General features: G+C 45.9%; 1 protein-coding gene across 1 annotated transcript; it reads right to left on the bottom strand.

Moving 5' to 3' along the window:
* Positions 1–209: 209 nt before the first annotated feature.
* LOC130488663 (basic salivary proline-rich protein 2-like) lies at positions 210–941 on the bottom strand. Its single transcript, XM_056862302.1, has one exon. The coding sequence runs from the start codon at positions 939–941 to the stop codon at positions 210–212; it is 732 nt and encodes a 243-aa protein (XP_056718280.1).
* Between the last annotated feature and the right edge of the window lie 13460 nt (positions 942–14401).

Consider the following 14401-nt stretch of genomic DNA (forward strand, 5'->3'; position numbering starts at 1 on the left):
CCGCCTCCTCCCTCCCTCCCTCCTCCGCTCGTTCACAACGACCCCGCGGGGTAGGCGAGGCGGGGAGCGACCAGCCCAGCCGGCCTCCCCGCGATCGCAAGCCAGCGGGCTCCCCCAAATCCTCGGCCGCCCCGGCGGGGCAACGGACCCACCGCAGCCCCTCCGGCGGGAGGGGAGACCCGGCATTGCCAGCCCACCCCCCGGGTGGGTCAACCGCACCCGGCCCCCCGGACGGCGCGAGCCGCTCGACGCCCCCCAGCCCCGCGCCCAGCCCGGCTCGCTTCGGCCCTGCCCACCTCGGGGTCGTCCGTCCCTCCGTGGGGCGGGCGGGCAGCCTGCAGCCCCGCGGCGGACGGCGCCGGGTCGTCGCTGCCTCCCAGCCCGGCGCGGCGCGGCCGTCGGGGCGGGTCCGCGCCGGGTCCGCCCCGCAAGGCGTGGGCGGCCGCAGCGGCGAGCCGGGCCGTCCGTCCGCCGCCTCCCCCGGCGCCTTCGGGGAGCCCCTCGGGGCCGCCGCCCTTGCCGCGGCGGGGAAGGGCGCGGGGAGCCCTCCAGGTCCGTCCGGACCCCCTGGGGAAGGGAGACGCGTCGGGGGGCGCGCGGGTGGGTGGGTTGGTGGGTGGGTGTTTTTTTTGGGGGGGGGGTGTCACCCACCTGGGAGGAGAGCCGGCGATCCCCCGGGGGCGGCTGCCCGGAGCCGCATCCTCTGCGGCCGGGAAGGAAGGAGCCGCAGCAGCAGCAACAGCTGCAGGTTCCCCGGGAGGGCGGACCCGCCGGCGCGTCCCGCCGCCCGCCCGCTCGGAAGGGGAGGTGGGCGAGCGGGGAGGGAGGCTGCCGCCGCCGCCAGGGCGCGCCCCTCGCCCTCTCCTTGAAGGCGCTGGACCGAAAGGCGGCTGCGGTCCCCCAACCGCGGGAGGAGGGGGTCCCCTTGCTGTCTGGGGCATGGGAAGCCCCGTGGGATGGGGGCGGGGGGCGCTGGATCGTGAAGCTGGGGCGCTTTTCTTTTTCTTTTTTCCTTCCCCCCCCCTTTTTGTTTATATATTTTTTTATTTTTATAATCCAAAACAAAAAGAAAAGTGCAAACGGGCGCGTACAGATTTTGGACACATCTTTATACAGTAAAAATAATAAGATTCAAAGTAGCCTTAGAACCCACCACCCACCTACCCGCGGTTTTTTTTTCTTTTTGTTTGGTTTTGTATTATAAAAATAAAAAAAAACATATAAACAAAATAAACAGAAAAGTACAAATGGGTACATACAGAGTTTGAATACATCTTTATACAACAAAATAATAAGATTCAAAGGACCCTTAGAACCCACCACTCACCTACCCGCACGTTCTTTTCTTTTTTTTCCTTTTTGTTTATATATTTTTTTATTTTTATAATACAAAACCAAACAAAATAGAAAAGTACAAATGGATACACACAGAGTTTGAATACATCTTTATACAACAAAATAATAAGATTCAAAGGACCCTTAGAACCCACCACCCACCTACCCACGGTTTTTTTCTTTTTGTTTATATGTTTTTTTATTTTTATAATACAAAACCAAACAAAATAAAAAGAAAAGTACAAACGGGTCCTTGGAGAGTTTGAATACATCTTTATACAGTAAAATAATAAGATTCAAAGTACCCTTAGAACCCACCACCCACCTACCCGCACTTTTTTCTTTTTTTTCTTTTTGTTTATATATATATATATATATATATATATATATATATATATATATATATATATATATATATATATATATATATACATACACACACACACAAAACAAAACAAAAAGTACAAACAGGTACATACAGAATTTGAATACATCTTTATACAGTAAAATAATAAGCTTCAAAGTACCCTTAGTCGCTATAACTAAGTAGTAGCCAGCGGGGTGTAGTGGTTAAGAGCGGTGGTTTGGAGCGGTGGACTCTGATCTGGAGAACCAGGTATGATTCCCCACTCCTCCACATGAGCAGCGGGCACTCATCTGGTGAACCGGTTGGTTTCCCCACTCCTACACATGGAGCCTGCTGGGTGACCTTGGGCTAATCACAGCTCTCTTAGAGCGCTCTCAGCCCCACCCACCTCGCAGAGTGTCTGTTGTGGGAAGGGGAAGGGAAGGCAATTGTAAGCTCGTTTGCTTCTTCCTTAAGTGGTAGAGAAAGTCGGCATATAAACACCAACTCTTCTAGTAGTACCACCCTTGCCCAATCAAGTTGGCTGCTGGTTGCGTCAAGGAACCGGGGACATCCTGTCTCCCTGGGTAACAACCCTGCAGGTATGGTCACAACGGGATCAGCCTTTGGAGCATGAAGAAGAAGAGTTGTTTTTTATATGCCGACTTTCTCTACCTTTCAAGGAGTATCAAACCAGCTTACAGTCTCCTTCCCTTCCTCTCCCCACAACAGACACCTTGTGAGGTCGGTGGGGCGGAGAGAGTTCAGAGAGAACTGTGACTAGCCCAAGGTCACCCAGCAGGCTTCATGTGTAGGATTGGGAAATCAACTCGGCTCACCAGATTAGAGTCTGCTGCTCATTGGAGGAGTGGGGAATCAAAGCCGGTTCTCCAGATTAGAGTCCACCTCTCTTAACCACGACACCATGCTGGCTCTCAGGAGTTGCTAGTATAAAGCCCTATCCCTTCCATACTTACTCAGAAGTAAGTTCTGGGTTCCATAGCAAACGGAATAAGAGAGGAAGAGTCTTAAGACAAGAAATCCAGCACTTAACTTGGAAGCCAGTCATTGAATTCTGATGGAGATGCTTTTCAGCCAATACACACAGGAGATCCCTACAATTATTCACATGCTCACTTGAAAGCAGAGTATTTTGAAACAAGAGGAATTGCTTCTTGGTTAGGATTAGGGACATCGTAAAATTCAAAACGAGGAGATAAATAAATCCTCTGTATTGCTGTTTGATTCTCAAAGATAATGATAGTTGCTAAAGAAATAGTTGCTAAAGAAATAATATGAGACCTGTCAAAATTGGGAGGTAGGAAATCAGTTTCTGTGATTTAAAGTTTTCCTATGGATATAATGGAGTGACACGTTCTTAGTTAGTATAACTATTATTCTGAATAAGCGATCACCTGGCAACAAGGAATAACCTTATCATAATAGAGCTTTGCATTGGATGTCAATCTCACCCTCCCTCTTTGCATTCTATACTCTCCCAATTTGTTTTAAATAGTGTCTCCTAGAATCAAGCGCACTGGTTTAAGAGCATTATTGTATAAATAGTGGGTCTACATTGAAGACTTTAGTAACCTTTTATGAAGCAGTCCTTATTGAATCATTTTAAAACTTGCTAAATCACTATGCTGTAGGTAAAACTTTATGGTTTCAGCAGGAATTATTGATTTGAAAGACCTTTTATGCTATTTTTTTACAGGATAATACTATGCTTACTTATTCAAAAGTGTTTAAGTCTTTGTGTTTAATTGTGCAGAATCCCAGGTAACTGTACGTAGGACAGCAATCTTACTTTCCATGTCAAATACTACATATAAGGCATGGTGTAATTTTGCTTATGGATGTATTTGTAATGCACATGTATGTCGTGGGCTAGTTGTTGAAAATAAAACCCCAAGAGCAACTCACCATTCTTGCAGGAAGTGATTGAGAGGGTACACTGAGTTAGGTTCCTGGACGACACGCTGCCCTTTTCAGTCTGGCTTCAGACCCAGCTGTGGTACAGACATGGCCCTTGTGGTGTTGGTGTCTGACCTTCATCTTGGTATGGATAAAGGTCAAGCTTCTGACTGACTGCTACTAGATCTTTCTCTGGCCTTTCACATGGTCAGCCACTTGGTATGACTGAAGGGTTTCAAGAGGTGGGGGCACAAAGGACTCGCTTTACAGAGGTTTAAATCTTTTCTGGATGATTGTATACAGAAGGTTTTTGTCTTATGAGACTGTCTCAGCAACTTGGAATCTTTCCTGTGATGTTCTACAGGGGTTGGCATCGTCCTCAGTGCTGCTTAATACTTATGTCAGACCTTTGGCGACACTGATTCAGAGTTTTGGGGAAGGTCACCATCAATGTGCAGACAATACACAGTTGTATCAGTGGCTATCAGATTCACTTGGTAGATCTTTCTGTTCTTGATCAGTGTCTGACAGTTTAGGGACTAAGAGCAAAAAAGATGCAGCTTAATTCTGAGAAGACACAAGAAAATGAATTGCGCCTGCTGGATCAGACCAAAGTTCCATCTAATCCAGCATACTGTTTCACACAGCGGCCAACCAGTTGCCCCGGAGGGCCAAACTAACGGCATAGAGATCGAGGTTCTCCACAGCCTGCCGAAATCTTGGGGCATCTGCCTTGGCCTGCTGTTTGACCTCTTATGAGGCCTGGGCCGAACCTTGCTCAGGCTTAGCAGCTGTCCCAGCCCTCTCGTGGGAGGACTTCCATAAGAACATAAGAAAAGCCATGCTGGATCAGACCAAGGCCATCAAGTCCAGCAGTCTGTTCACACAGTGGCCAACCAGGTGCAAGAGGCCAGGCAGCATTTCCCTTTGCAAGAGGCCAGGCAGCAGTTCCCTTTGCAAGAGGCCAGGCAGCCAATCCTGTGTGGCTACGGCTGCGGCCAGTTCCTTCCCCCTGTCCCTTAGACTGGCCCTTGTCCACTGAGCCAAGTGGGCTTGGCTGTTACCACCACCACCACCTTCTTAAAGGGGTGCCCAATGGCTTGGCAGAGCTACACAGCCTCTGGTTGGCCTGCGGGGAGTGGTACAGTTTCAGTGCCACTGACAGAGCTTGGAAGCACATTACCCTTGGGGAGAGATCCCAGGCTAGACAATGTTCTCAGTCAAGTTTTATTTTGATACAATATCAGCTCTGAATAAAAATCAAAGTTAGGTTAAAATAATAAAATAAAAATAATAGTTGATGATTCTGGGAGGGGCGATTTGAAGAAGAGGAGGAAAGATCTTCTATGGGGAAAGGTTTTCAATTAGCTATTTACGAATCCCAATTAGCAAAATTTGGCTACTTGAATGGTTATCTCCCAAGAGGAGTCTGCTAAGAGAAGGGAAACTTTAGCTTCTTCCGATCTCCCAGGAAAGGATGACAATATGGTGAGAATGTACTTCGATCTAGTATGGGAAGAAAAAAGAGGGGAATAAAACCCAACCTGAAAACAGAAGCTGGTTACCCAAGTTTGGGTAGAAAGAATAAATATATGTATATAAATACTGAAAATATAATTTATTAGAAGCGCTATGTAAAGGTTAAAAATATTTAAAAATATTAAACTAGCACAATGGCATTTCCTAGGGTTGATATCTGTAACCACATACCAAACGCCGAAATGCCATTGTGCTAGTTTAATGTTTTTAAATATTTTTAACCTTTACATACGCTTCTAATAAATTATATTTTCAGTATTTATTGGCTTTACCATTGTTTGACTTGGAGATTATTATTATTTTTGCCTGTGTGCATGTTTCAGTTTCACCATCATGTAATTCATATACCATCATATCATTCTTGTGTTCACTGCTGGTGGTGGAAAGGGCCATCCAGTTGCAGCCTTTTAGCAACCCCTTGGGGTTTTCAAGGCAAGAGGCGTTCAGAGGTGGTTTCCCAATGCCTGACTCTGTGTAGCGACCCTGGACCTCCTTGGTGGTCTACCATCCAATTGCTAACCAGGGCTGACCCTGCTTAACATCCAGGTCTTGTGTTCAGAGTCGCTGTAAAACAAGTAAAGTAAATTTCAGTGTTACGAATATGGATTCACTGTTTGCTTCCCATGGAAGGGAAATCAGCATAATATATTCTCTTGTTTGGCTGGAACACCTGCTGCCTGGATAACTTTCCTATCAGGCACATATCTGTTAAGTCACTATATCTCCGTCCTCTCTCTCGGACTGGCCCAGGAACTAAAACCAGACAGCATGGTGCCAGAGTAAAAGTCCAATCCAAGCTTTTGTGATTTTGCTCAAAGTAATTAATTATTGCAGTTGGTTTAATGATAGTACTTGTGGCCTGAATCGTGCCTATTTAATAATACGTTTCAAATAGCCATTATTTAATTGCAGATCCTCACTGACAGTTTATTTTATTTAAATCATTTTTATGCCACCTTTCCTCCTCTTAGGATCCCTGAGATGGCAAACAATGAAAACCATTTAAAACAAGCTTTTAAAAATATATCTTATAAAAACAAACACCAAAACAAACACATAAACAGGAAGAAGGTTCAGTGAGGGACTGCCCAAGCAAACAGATCAATCTTCACCTGCTGATGGAAGACAATAATTGATGGGGACAGATTAATCTCCCTGGGGAGCGAATCCTCTCCTTTTGGTGCCACTTGCTGCCAACCATCTAGCCTAAGATTGTGGGGGCACCCGAAGCCGGGCCCCTGAAGGTGATCTAATGGGTTGTGTAGGTTCCTACGGAGTGTGCATTTCCACTGTTTCAGAAGTTAGTAGTAGAAAAGAGTAGGAGTCCAGTAGCATTTTAAAGACTAACAACATTTCTGGCAGGGTATGAGTTTTCGTGCGTCACGGCTCACTTCTTCAGAAATTAGTGCAAGCCAAACTGTTAGAGAGTAAACCAATACGTTGTTGAGCAAGCAGAAACAAAAATTCAACAATATGTCACTTGGGAGGGGGCTATTTGAGAATAGGTGGGTTACATGCACATTCGAAATGTCGCTGTTTTCATCTGAGAAATGTCGGGAGAATAATGAGTGCGCATTGCATAGATTGATGTCTGTGCCAAGCTACCATCAGTTCTCTGGAAAACGATCACAGGCTTTCTGCCTGTGATGCTTGCGTCTCCTGGCTGGAGCGAGTCATTTCAGAGCACTGACGACAGAGCGGAGTTCAGAGCAAACCTAGTGCTGTAACCTAGCGATGCTAATAGTCTGTGGCTGTACCGACCCTGGTTCTTGCCAAGCAAAGAATCTGATTCATTGTTTTCAAGGAAAGGAAAGTGGCTCCTCCCCCCTCTTTAATCAGAAAGGTTTTATTTTGATGCTTTGCAAATGAGATCTTCCTTAATCTGATGTGTAATTCATTCATATAATCTCTTGGCTGGGATATATCACATTAATCTCTTTTATCGTAGAGGGCTGGGAAAGGGGTTACGAGAGCGGAGGAGAAAGACAGGGAGAGAAAATTTAAACTACAACACTGACTCACGGCACAAGCGGCAGCTTTTGATCTGCCGATGGGTTCACAATAATAAAGACTAATGTTTGTTTTTCCTTTAACATTTAGGTGGGAAGATCCTTTTCAGTTGATATTTAAATACTAAAATAAAAAGATACTTAAATAAAAAGAAGAAAAAGAAGACTACTTAAAAAGAAGAAAGCACTATTTGTACAAAGAACATACAAAGTTTTAAAAAGTAGTTACTATGTGATTTCCCCCCATATGGTAATACAATACAAACTAGATCAAGCAGGTATTGAACCCAGTGTTTGAAGCAAATTCTGCAGTTGCTTATGGTTATTCTATCTCAATGGATCGCATCAGCATGAAATAGATAGCAAACAAACCTGACAAACAGATCTCTTTGCCACAATTTTGTGCATTCAGTGGGTTTTTATCTTTTTGTTAGGACTTCATGTAAATAAAATAAATCACTTTACTATTTATGGAACATAAGAATATAACATAAGAAAGGCCATGATGGCTCAGACCAAGGTCCATCAAGTCCAGCAGTCTGTTCACACAGTGGCCAACCAGATCCCTCTAGGAAGCCCACAAACAAGATGACTGCAGCGTTATCCTGCCTGTGTTCCACAGCACCTAATATAATAGGTATGCTCATCTGATCCTGGAGAGAATAGGTACGCATCATGATGAGTATCTATTTTGACTAGCAGCCATGAATAGCCCTCTCCTCCATGAACATGACTGCTCCCCTCTTAAAGCCTTCCAAGTTGGCAGCCATCACCACATCCTGGGCAGGGAGTTCCACAATTTAACTATGCGTTGTGTGAAGAAATATTTCCTTTTATCAGTTTTGAATCTCTCACCCTCCAGCTTCAGCAGATGACTCTGCATTCTAGTATTATGAAAGAGGGAGAAAAGCTCCCTGTCTACTCTTTCCATACCATGCATATGGTCTACTCTTTTCTGCACCTTCTCAAGAGAGCCAGTGTGGTATAGTGGTTAAGAGCGGTGGCTTGGAGCGGTAGAGTCTGATCTGGAGAACTGGGTTTGATTCCCCCCTCCTCCACATGAGCGGCAGAGGCTAATCTGGTGAACTGGATTTGTTTCCCCACTCCTACACATGGCCAGCTGCGTGACCTTGGACAAGTCACACTCTCTCAGCCCCACCTCCCTCACAGGGTGTCTGTTGTGAAGAGGGGAAGGGAAGGTGATTGTAAGCCGGTTTGAGTCTCCCTTAAGGGGTAGAGAAAGTTGACATATAAAAACCAACTCCTCTTCTTCTCTGCAATATCCATTTTTTAGGTGTGGTGACCAGAACTGTATGAAGTATTCCTCATATATTTGTATGAGGGCAGTATGATAGCAGTTTTATTCTCTATCAAAATGGTAGAATGTGGCTTCCTCATTTTACCAGTGTGATGGAGTACATTGGGTAGGGAGGGAAGGAGTTCTAGCAAGGAATATTGTTTCTTATAGGTGCCTATGTCTTATCTTACCTTGACAAACCTTTTTTTTGGCAAGTCTGCCATGTATCAGATCCAGAATATGAAATGCATTAAAGCACATGCATGTATGCACCCACCCCCATGATGTGTCAGCTGGGAGGCAAATAGCAACATGGGCCAGAAACCTAATTGTATCTCTGCTGCAGGAGGTTCTCTCAAGCCCAGGTCCTGGTTCGATCCCTCTGCCCTGGGTCCTCCAGTCCAAAGCAAGTGTAACTCTAGGGTCTGGCCCTTGGTGGTGTTTGTGAGGGAAAGGGGAGCTGTAGGAAGTAGCTAAAAAAGAAGGAGGGAAAGGCATTTCTGAGAAAAAGAGGTGAGACAGTTCTCAGGAGGAGAATAATAATAATTGGTTTTTATATGCCGACTTTTTCTACCACTTAAGGAAGAAACAAACCAGCTTACAATCACCTTCCCCTCCCCACAACAGAACACCCTGTGAGGTAGATGGAGCTGAGAAAGCTCTAAGAGAGCTGTGACTAGCCCAAGGTCACCCAGCTGGCTTCATGTGGAGGAGTGGGGAATCAAACCCGGTTCTCCAGATCAGTGTCCACCACTCCAAACCACTGCTCTTTACCACTACGCCATGCTGGAACAGGAAAGAAAGCCATCTGAAGAAAAACTGGGGTTTTCTGTTCTTCAATGTAGGGCTCTGCAGGGTGAGCCATCCTGTGTGCAGTGTATGTGCGTTATTGGTGTGTGTGTGTGGGGAACAACTGTCTTCTCTCCAGTTCTAACATTGATACCATTGCCCAAGTTTGAGTGTTTATACGTCTATTTTCTTAATTCAATTTCCCAACCCTATTTGTTTGCAATTTAAATGGAATAGAGATCAGTTAACCTGGAGAAAATGACTGCTTTGGCAATAGGACTCTATGGCACTGAAGTCCCGCCCCTCCCCAAACCCCGCCCTCCTCAGGCTCCACTCCAAAAACCTCTCGCCAGTGGCAACCCTATTCCAACCGCTGGTGCCAGGCAGCCATGCCGGTCCAAGTCCAAAATGGAAAATACTTGGCTGATATTTGGCAGAACTACAGCCTGACATGATTGTGACGTGCAAGCATCCCTTGATGATATTTCTATTTCCATAAATATTTAATACTACATAGATTTTTTTCCTGGTAGTTCTACTGTTGCTGTGGTTTAACTGTTGCAACTGAAGCTAGCGGTTCCTCTTACTGTGTCATTCACGGTCTTTGCATCAAGCCAAATTGGTGGGGGAGAGAACCAAGAGATACCCAAAAGACGTGCTGTGTGTGTTTATTTGTTAATTTCTGCCGCAAAGCAATAGGGGGCCCTCCCAAACTGTTGCACATCTTTTCTTGTTGCTGCTGCCTGGAAAGGAATGCATTCCAAAGAACCGCTGCTAAAATGTGTGTTGATTTTTTAAAATCAGCAGCCTCTTATGCAGATAATAGAGAGGAAATGTCCTCCCAGCTATGGCTGAGTTAGTAAACCAGAAACCACATCCAGCATTTTAGTCAGAGATGTGATTGACTTTACTTATATGGTTGTTATTCAGTCAGGATGTCAACCCAAGCCAGGATTTGTTAGTTTTCAGTTTCAAATATTTGTGCAGTCATCCCTTTTGAAATAAATCTGAAGCCTAATGATATTCACAGCCACAAATAGATGCAGGACAGTCTAGCTACACCAGCATCCTACGCAAGGCATGTTCACATGACCATTACACTGTGCTGCCATCTACAACGACAATTTCAGTTGTTATGCAGAATTAGCTGCCTCTATAAGGAAGGCGCCCTGACCTGGATGGCCCAGGCTAACCTGATCTTGTCAGATCTCAGAAGCTAAGCAGGGTCAACCCTGGTTAGTATTTGGATGGGAGACCACCAAGGAATACCAGGTGTTAGCCTAATTGCTCGGTTATGAAATATTTGGGGAAATTAGCGTTCAATTACTGGCAGTGGGCATAACCTGGGATCATTTAACCAACGTTTACGGGAGTCCAATCCAAGATTCAATAGGAAAGACGAAGGCAACTGGGTTCAGTTTAAACATTTTTACTTGATCAATCAATTATGTTCACAAGCATACAAATATCATAAAATCAACGTACATACAGAGTCTAAGAGCAAAAGGAAAGAGGAGAGAGACGGTCGCCATTGTGGCAGGAGGTGATGATGGGTGCGATACGTTACCTGTCCTGTAGAGGAGATGTCCTAAGTTCCGTAGACTAAAAACACTGGGTAAAAGGGACAGAGTGGAGGGGCACCCAGGAAGGGGGAGAGTGGGGGTGAGCTACGCAAAGCCCAACACACAGACTAACGGCAAGAAAGCCAAGGGAAGACCTAAGGGGACTTTTTTTTATGGATCCAAGGGACCCCAGTTATACTATTTTCCGAGGGGGAGGGTGATGGGATTACCCTCGCGGTTCCCAAGCTAAGACAAAAGGTGACAAAAGGATTAACGATCGGCTGCCAGGGTGGGGAGATACGATAATTTGGTGGACTATACTGTCTCCATTGGTTTGCACAACCCTGGGGGGATCAGGATGCTCTCGCTGATGGGTTCTGCTGCTCATACACTGGTTGCACATCGCGATGTCCAGGAAGGCATTCCTTTGCATAGCCAGAGGAATGGTGATTATTTGTTTGTCTTAACTTCTCTTAATGTTTAGCTGATTAAGTTGATCAGCTCAGGGGTGGGGAGGGAATGCGCTGCCGGTGTTTGCGTGCTGTCAGCTCCCTGCAATATGGCTTCCACTGGAACGGGGGCACTGCGAACGGTGGACTCCCTCTGGTTCACTGGAGGTTGACCCGGCCTCCGCTCCTTGACTGCCGGCTCGCGGGATGACAGAGCGCTCCTCTCCAGGAGGCTTCAGGCTTGCCACTTGCTCTGGAGAGGCGGGGGCACGCATTGACTGGGGTTGCCATGACCAGTCCGGGAAACAAGCAGTCCATATCATAATACAGGGTCGCTGTGCAGAGGAAGGCACTGGCAAACCACCTCTGTTAGTCTCTTGCCATGAAAACCCCAAAAGGCGTCTCCATAAGTTGGCTGCGACTTGACGGCAGTTTACACACACACACAAACACACACACAAGGAAGGCACAAATGCCACCAAGGTCATTAGATCCCCCAGATTCATCCACATCAATTCCTTGGCATGCCTCAATTCCAGCCATTTCTTACTACAGAATAACTTTTGTTGTCCGTATGAAGCAGACTGGAAGATGGTTAGAGTTACTCTGGTGAAACACTTGGGATGAATCAGACAGAGCTCGCCACAGATCCAGTTTGCAGGCCTAAGAGGTGGGGGGTAATGGTGGCAAAGAAGGATATCTTCTCTACCACCACTGCGTCAGCAAAATCTCATCCAGCTCAACTGTTCAAAGTGGTTCATAACTTGATAACACCTACGTCCAACCCTGTCAGTGATGTTAATTTAGTCCCTAGCTGTGATGGTTTTGTGGGGCTCTTCGCTGACAGAATCTCTCTCATCTGTTCCAACCAGGAGGCCAAGTTGAGAGTAGGTCCTGAGGTGTGAGGAGTACCTCGCTTGCCCTTTTGTTATGAATAATTTCAGATTGATCTTTCCTACAAATGTTGACACTCTGACCTGGATGGCCCAGGCCAGCCTGATCTCATCAGATCTCAGAAGCTAAGCAGGGTTGGCTGTGGTTAGTACTTGGATAGGAGACCACCAAGGAAACCCAAGGTCATTAAGCAAAGGAAGGTAACAGCAAACCACCTCTGTTAATGTCTTGCCTTGAAAACACTATGTCGGCTGCAACTTGACAGCACTTTACACACTCACATGGATGCTGGCAGGGTCCTTAGGTGTGTGAAAGTTGACACCGCTGGTGTTTTTGTTCCATGCCCATCCTGGCTTTTAAAATCCTGCTGAGAAAAGATATTGGAGCCCATCGGAGAAAATAATTAATGTATCACTGACTGAGGGGGCTCTCCCTAGACCTTTGAAAGAAGCAGACCTGCTTTAAAAACCTCCACTAGCAAGGGATGAGGTGACCAATCATAAGGCAGTTTCCAATTGACCTTTTCTGGGGAAGGTAGTAGAGTAGTAAGAGATGGATTGACTCAATAAAGGAAGCCACAGCCTTCAATTTGCAAGATCTGAGCAAGGCTGTCAAAGATAGGACATTTTGGAGGACTTTCATTCATAGGGTCGCCATGAGTCGGAAGCGACTTGACGGCACTTAACACACACAGTAGAGTAGTTCCAGGGGTTCCTGGATGACAAATCTTCCCTCGACCCATTTCAATCTTGTTTCAGGCCTGAGTTTAGTACCAAGACAGCTTTAGTTGCACTGGTGGCTGATGCTTACTTGCAGTTGGACAAGAAATAGTCTTCCCTGTTGATACTCTTTGGCCATTCACACTGATGACCATTCTGACCTACTGGTTTGAGCACTGAGTTTATGTTAAGGCAACAGCCCTTTGGTGGTTTTGTCCTTTTTTGTCTCACCCATGCAAATTCCACCAGAGAAGCAGAATCATCTGGGTAGGATCTGTCCTGTGGAACTCCATAGGGTTCTATTGTTTCACGCATGCTGTTTAACATATATATAGTCACTGAATGAGGTAGTCTGGAACTTTGGAGTTGGAAGGAGGATCAGTGAGGGAATGGCAAACAAATCAGATAAGTCTTCATCCACTGGCGAAAGACAGTGATCAAGAGGGACAGAAGAATCTCCCTGGGGAGTAGGGTTGCCAAGTTCTAGGTAATTTTAACTGTATATTCTGGATTTTGTATTTCTGTATGTTTGATTATCTCTGTATTACCAAGCTTATTGAATTTGTTATGCTCATGTCCTGTCGGCCCGCTAGTATAAAGGACAGAAATAAAGGAAAAGGAAAGGCTAGTGATCCAGGTAGTAGCTGGAGATCTCCTGGGATTGCAAAAGATCTCCAGGCGACAGAGATCAGTTCATCTGGAGAAAATGGCCACTTTGGAAGGTGGACTCTGTGGCATTATATCCCACTGAAGTCCCCCCCCCAACCCACTCTCCTCAGGCTCCACCTCCAAGTATTTCCCAACTCAGAGCAGGCAACCCTACGGAGGAGGGAGTTCCACAATTTTGGTGCCATGGCTGAGAAGGCCCTTTCTTGGGTTACTGCCCATCTGGCCACGGACAGCAAAGACACCCAATGCAGGTCTCCCGCAGATGACCACAGTGATCAGGTAGGTTCAGTGATCAGGTAGGTTCATATGAAAGTAGACGATCCTTAAGGTAGGTTGGTCCCAAGCCATATAAGGCTTAAAAGGCCAATACCAGCATCTTGAATTAGGCCCAGAACCTGATTAGGAGTCAGTGTAGGTGGAAAGAGACTACAAGCCCATTCCAGTCAGTGTTCTGGCTTCAGCCCTGTGTACAAGCTATGGCTTCTGAATACCTTTCCAAGGATAAATTTACTTTGGCTGCCCTGGAGAACATTGGCCACGCACACCATTAATCACTTTCTGGAACACTGAGTGATCATGACACTGTTCAGATGCTTTCCCAAGTGCATTCTGTATACATCACAGTCACTTCCACCATGCGCTGCTGTTTCAAAGTAGGCCCTGTCAGTTAACATCAGAATTGCCATGCCCAAGGATCAAACCATTCTTTACGACTACAGCATGTAGCAATTTGTCACCGCAGTCCAAGGCAGAGGATCATTTGCTTTGTCTCAAACATAACAAAATGAACCAGGGGTATAAGCTTTCATGAGTCAATGCTCACTTTGTCAGATACAAATGAGAATGAAGATCCATCAGCCCTTATAACCAGGTATG

The sequence above is a fragment of the Euleptes europaea genome, chromosome 17 (genome assembly GCF_029931775.1).
Source record: "Euleptes europaea isolate rEulEur1 chromosome 17, rEulEur1.hap1, whole genome shotgun sequence".
NCBI classification, from domain to species: Eukaryota; Metazoa; Chordata; class Lepidosauria; order Squamata; family Sphaerodactylidae; genus Euleptes; species Euleptes europaea.

What these genes read in the sequence shown, in the direction of transcription:
- LOC130488663 (XM_056862302.1), bottom strand. Translation starts at nt 941, where the DNA reads ATGCCCCAGACAGCAAGGGGACCCCCTCCTCCCGCGGTTGGGGGACCG.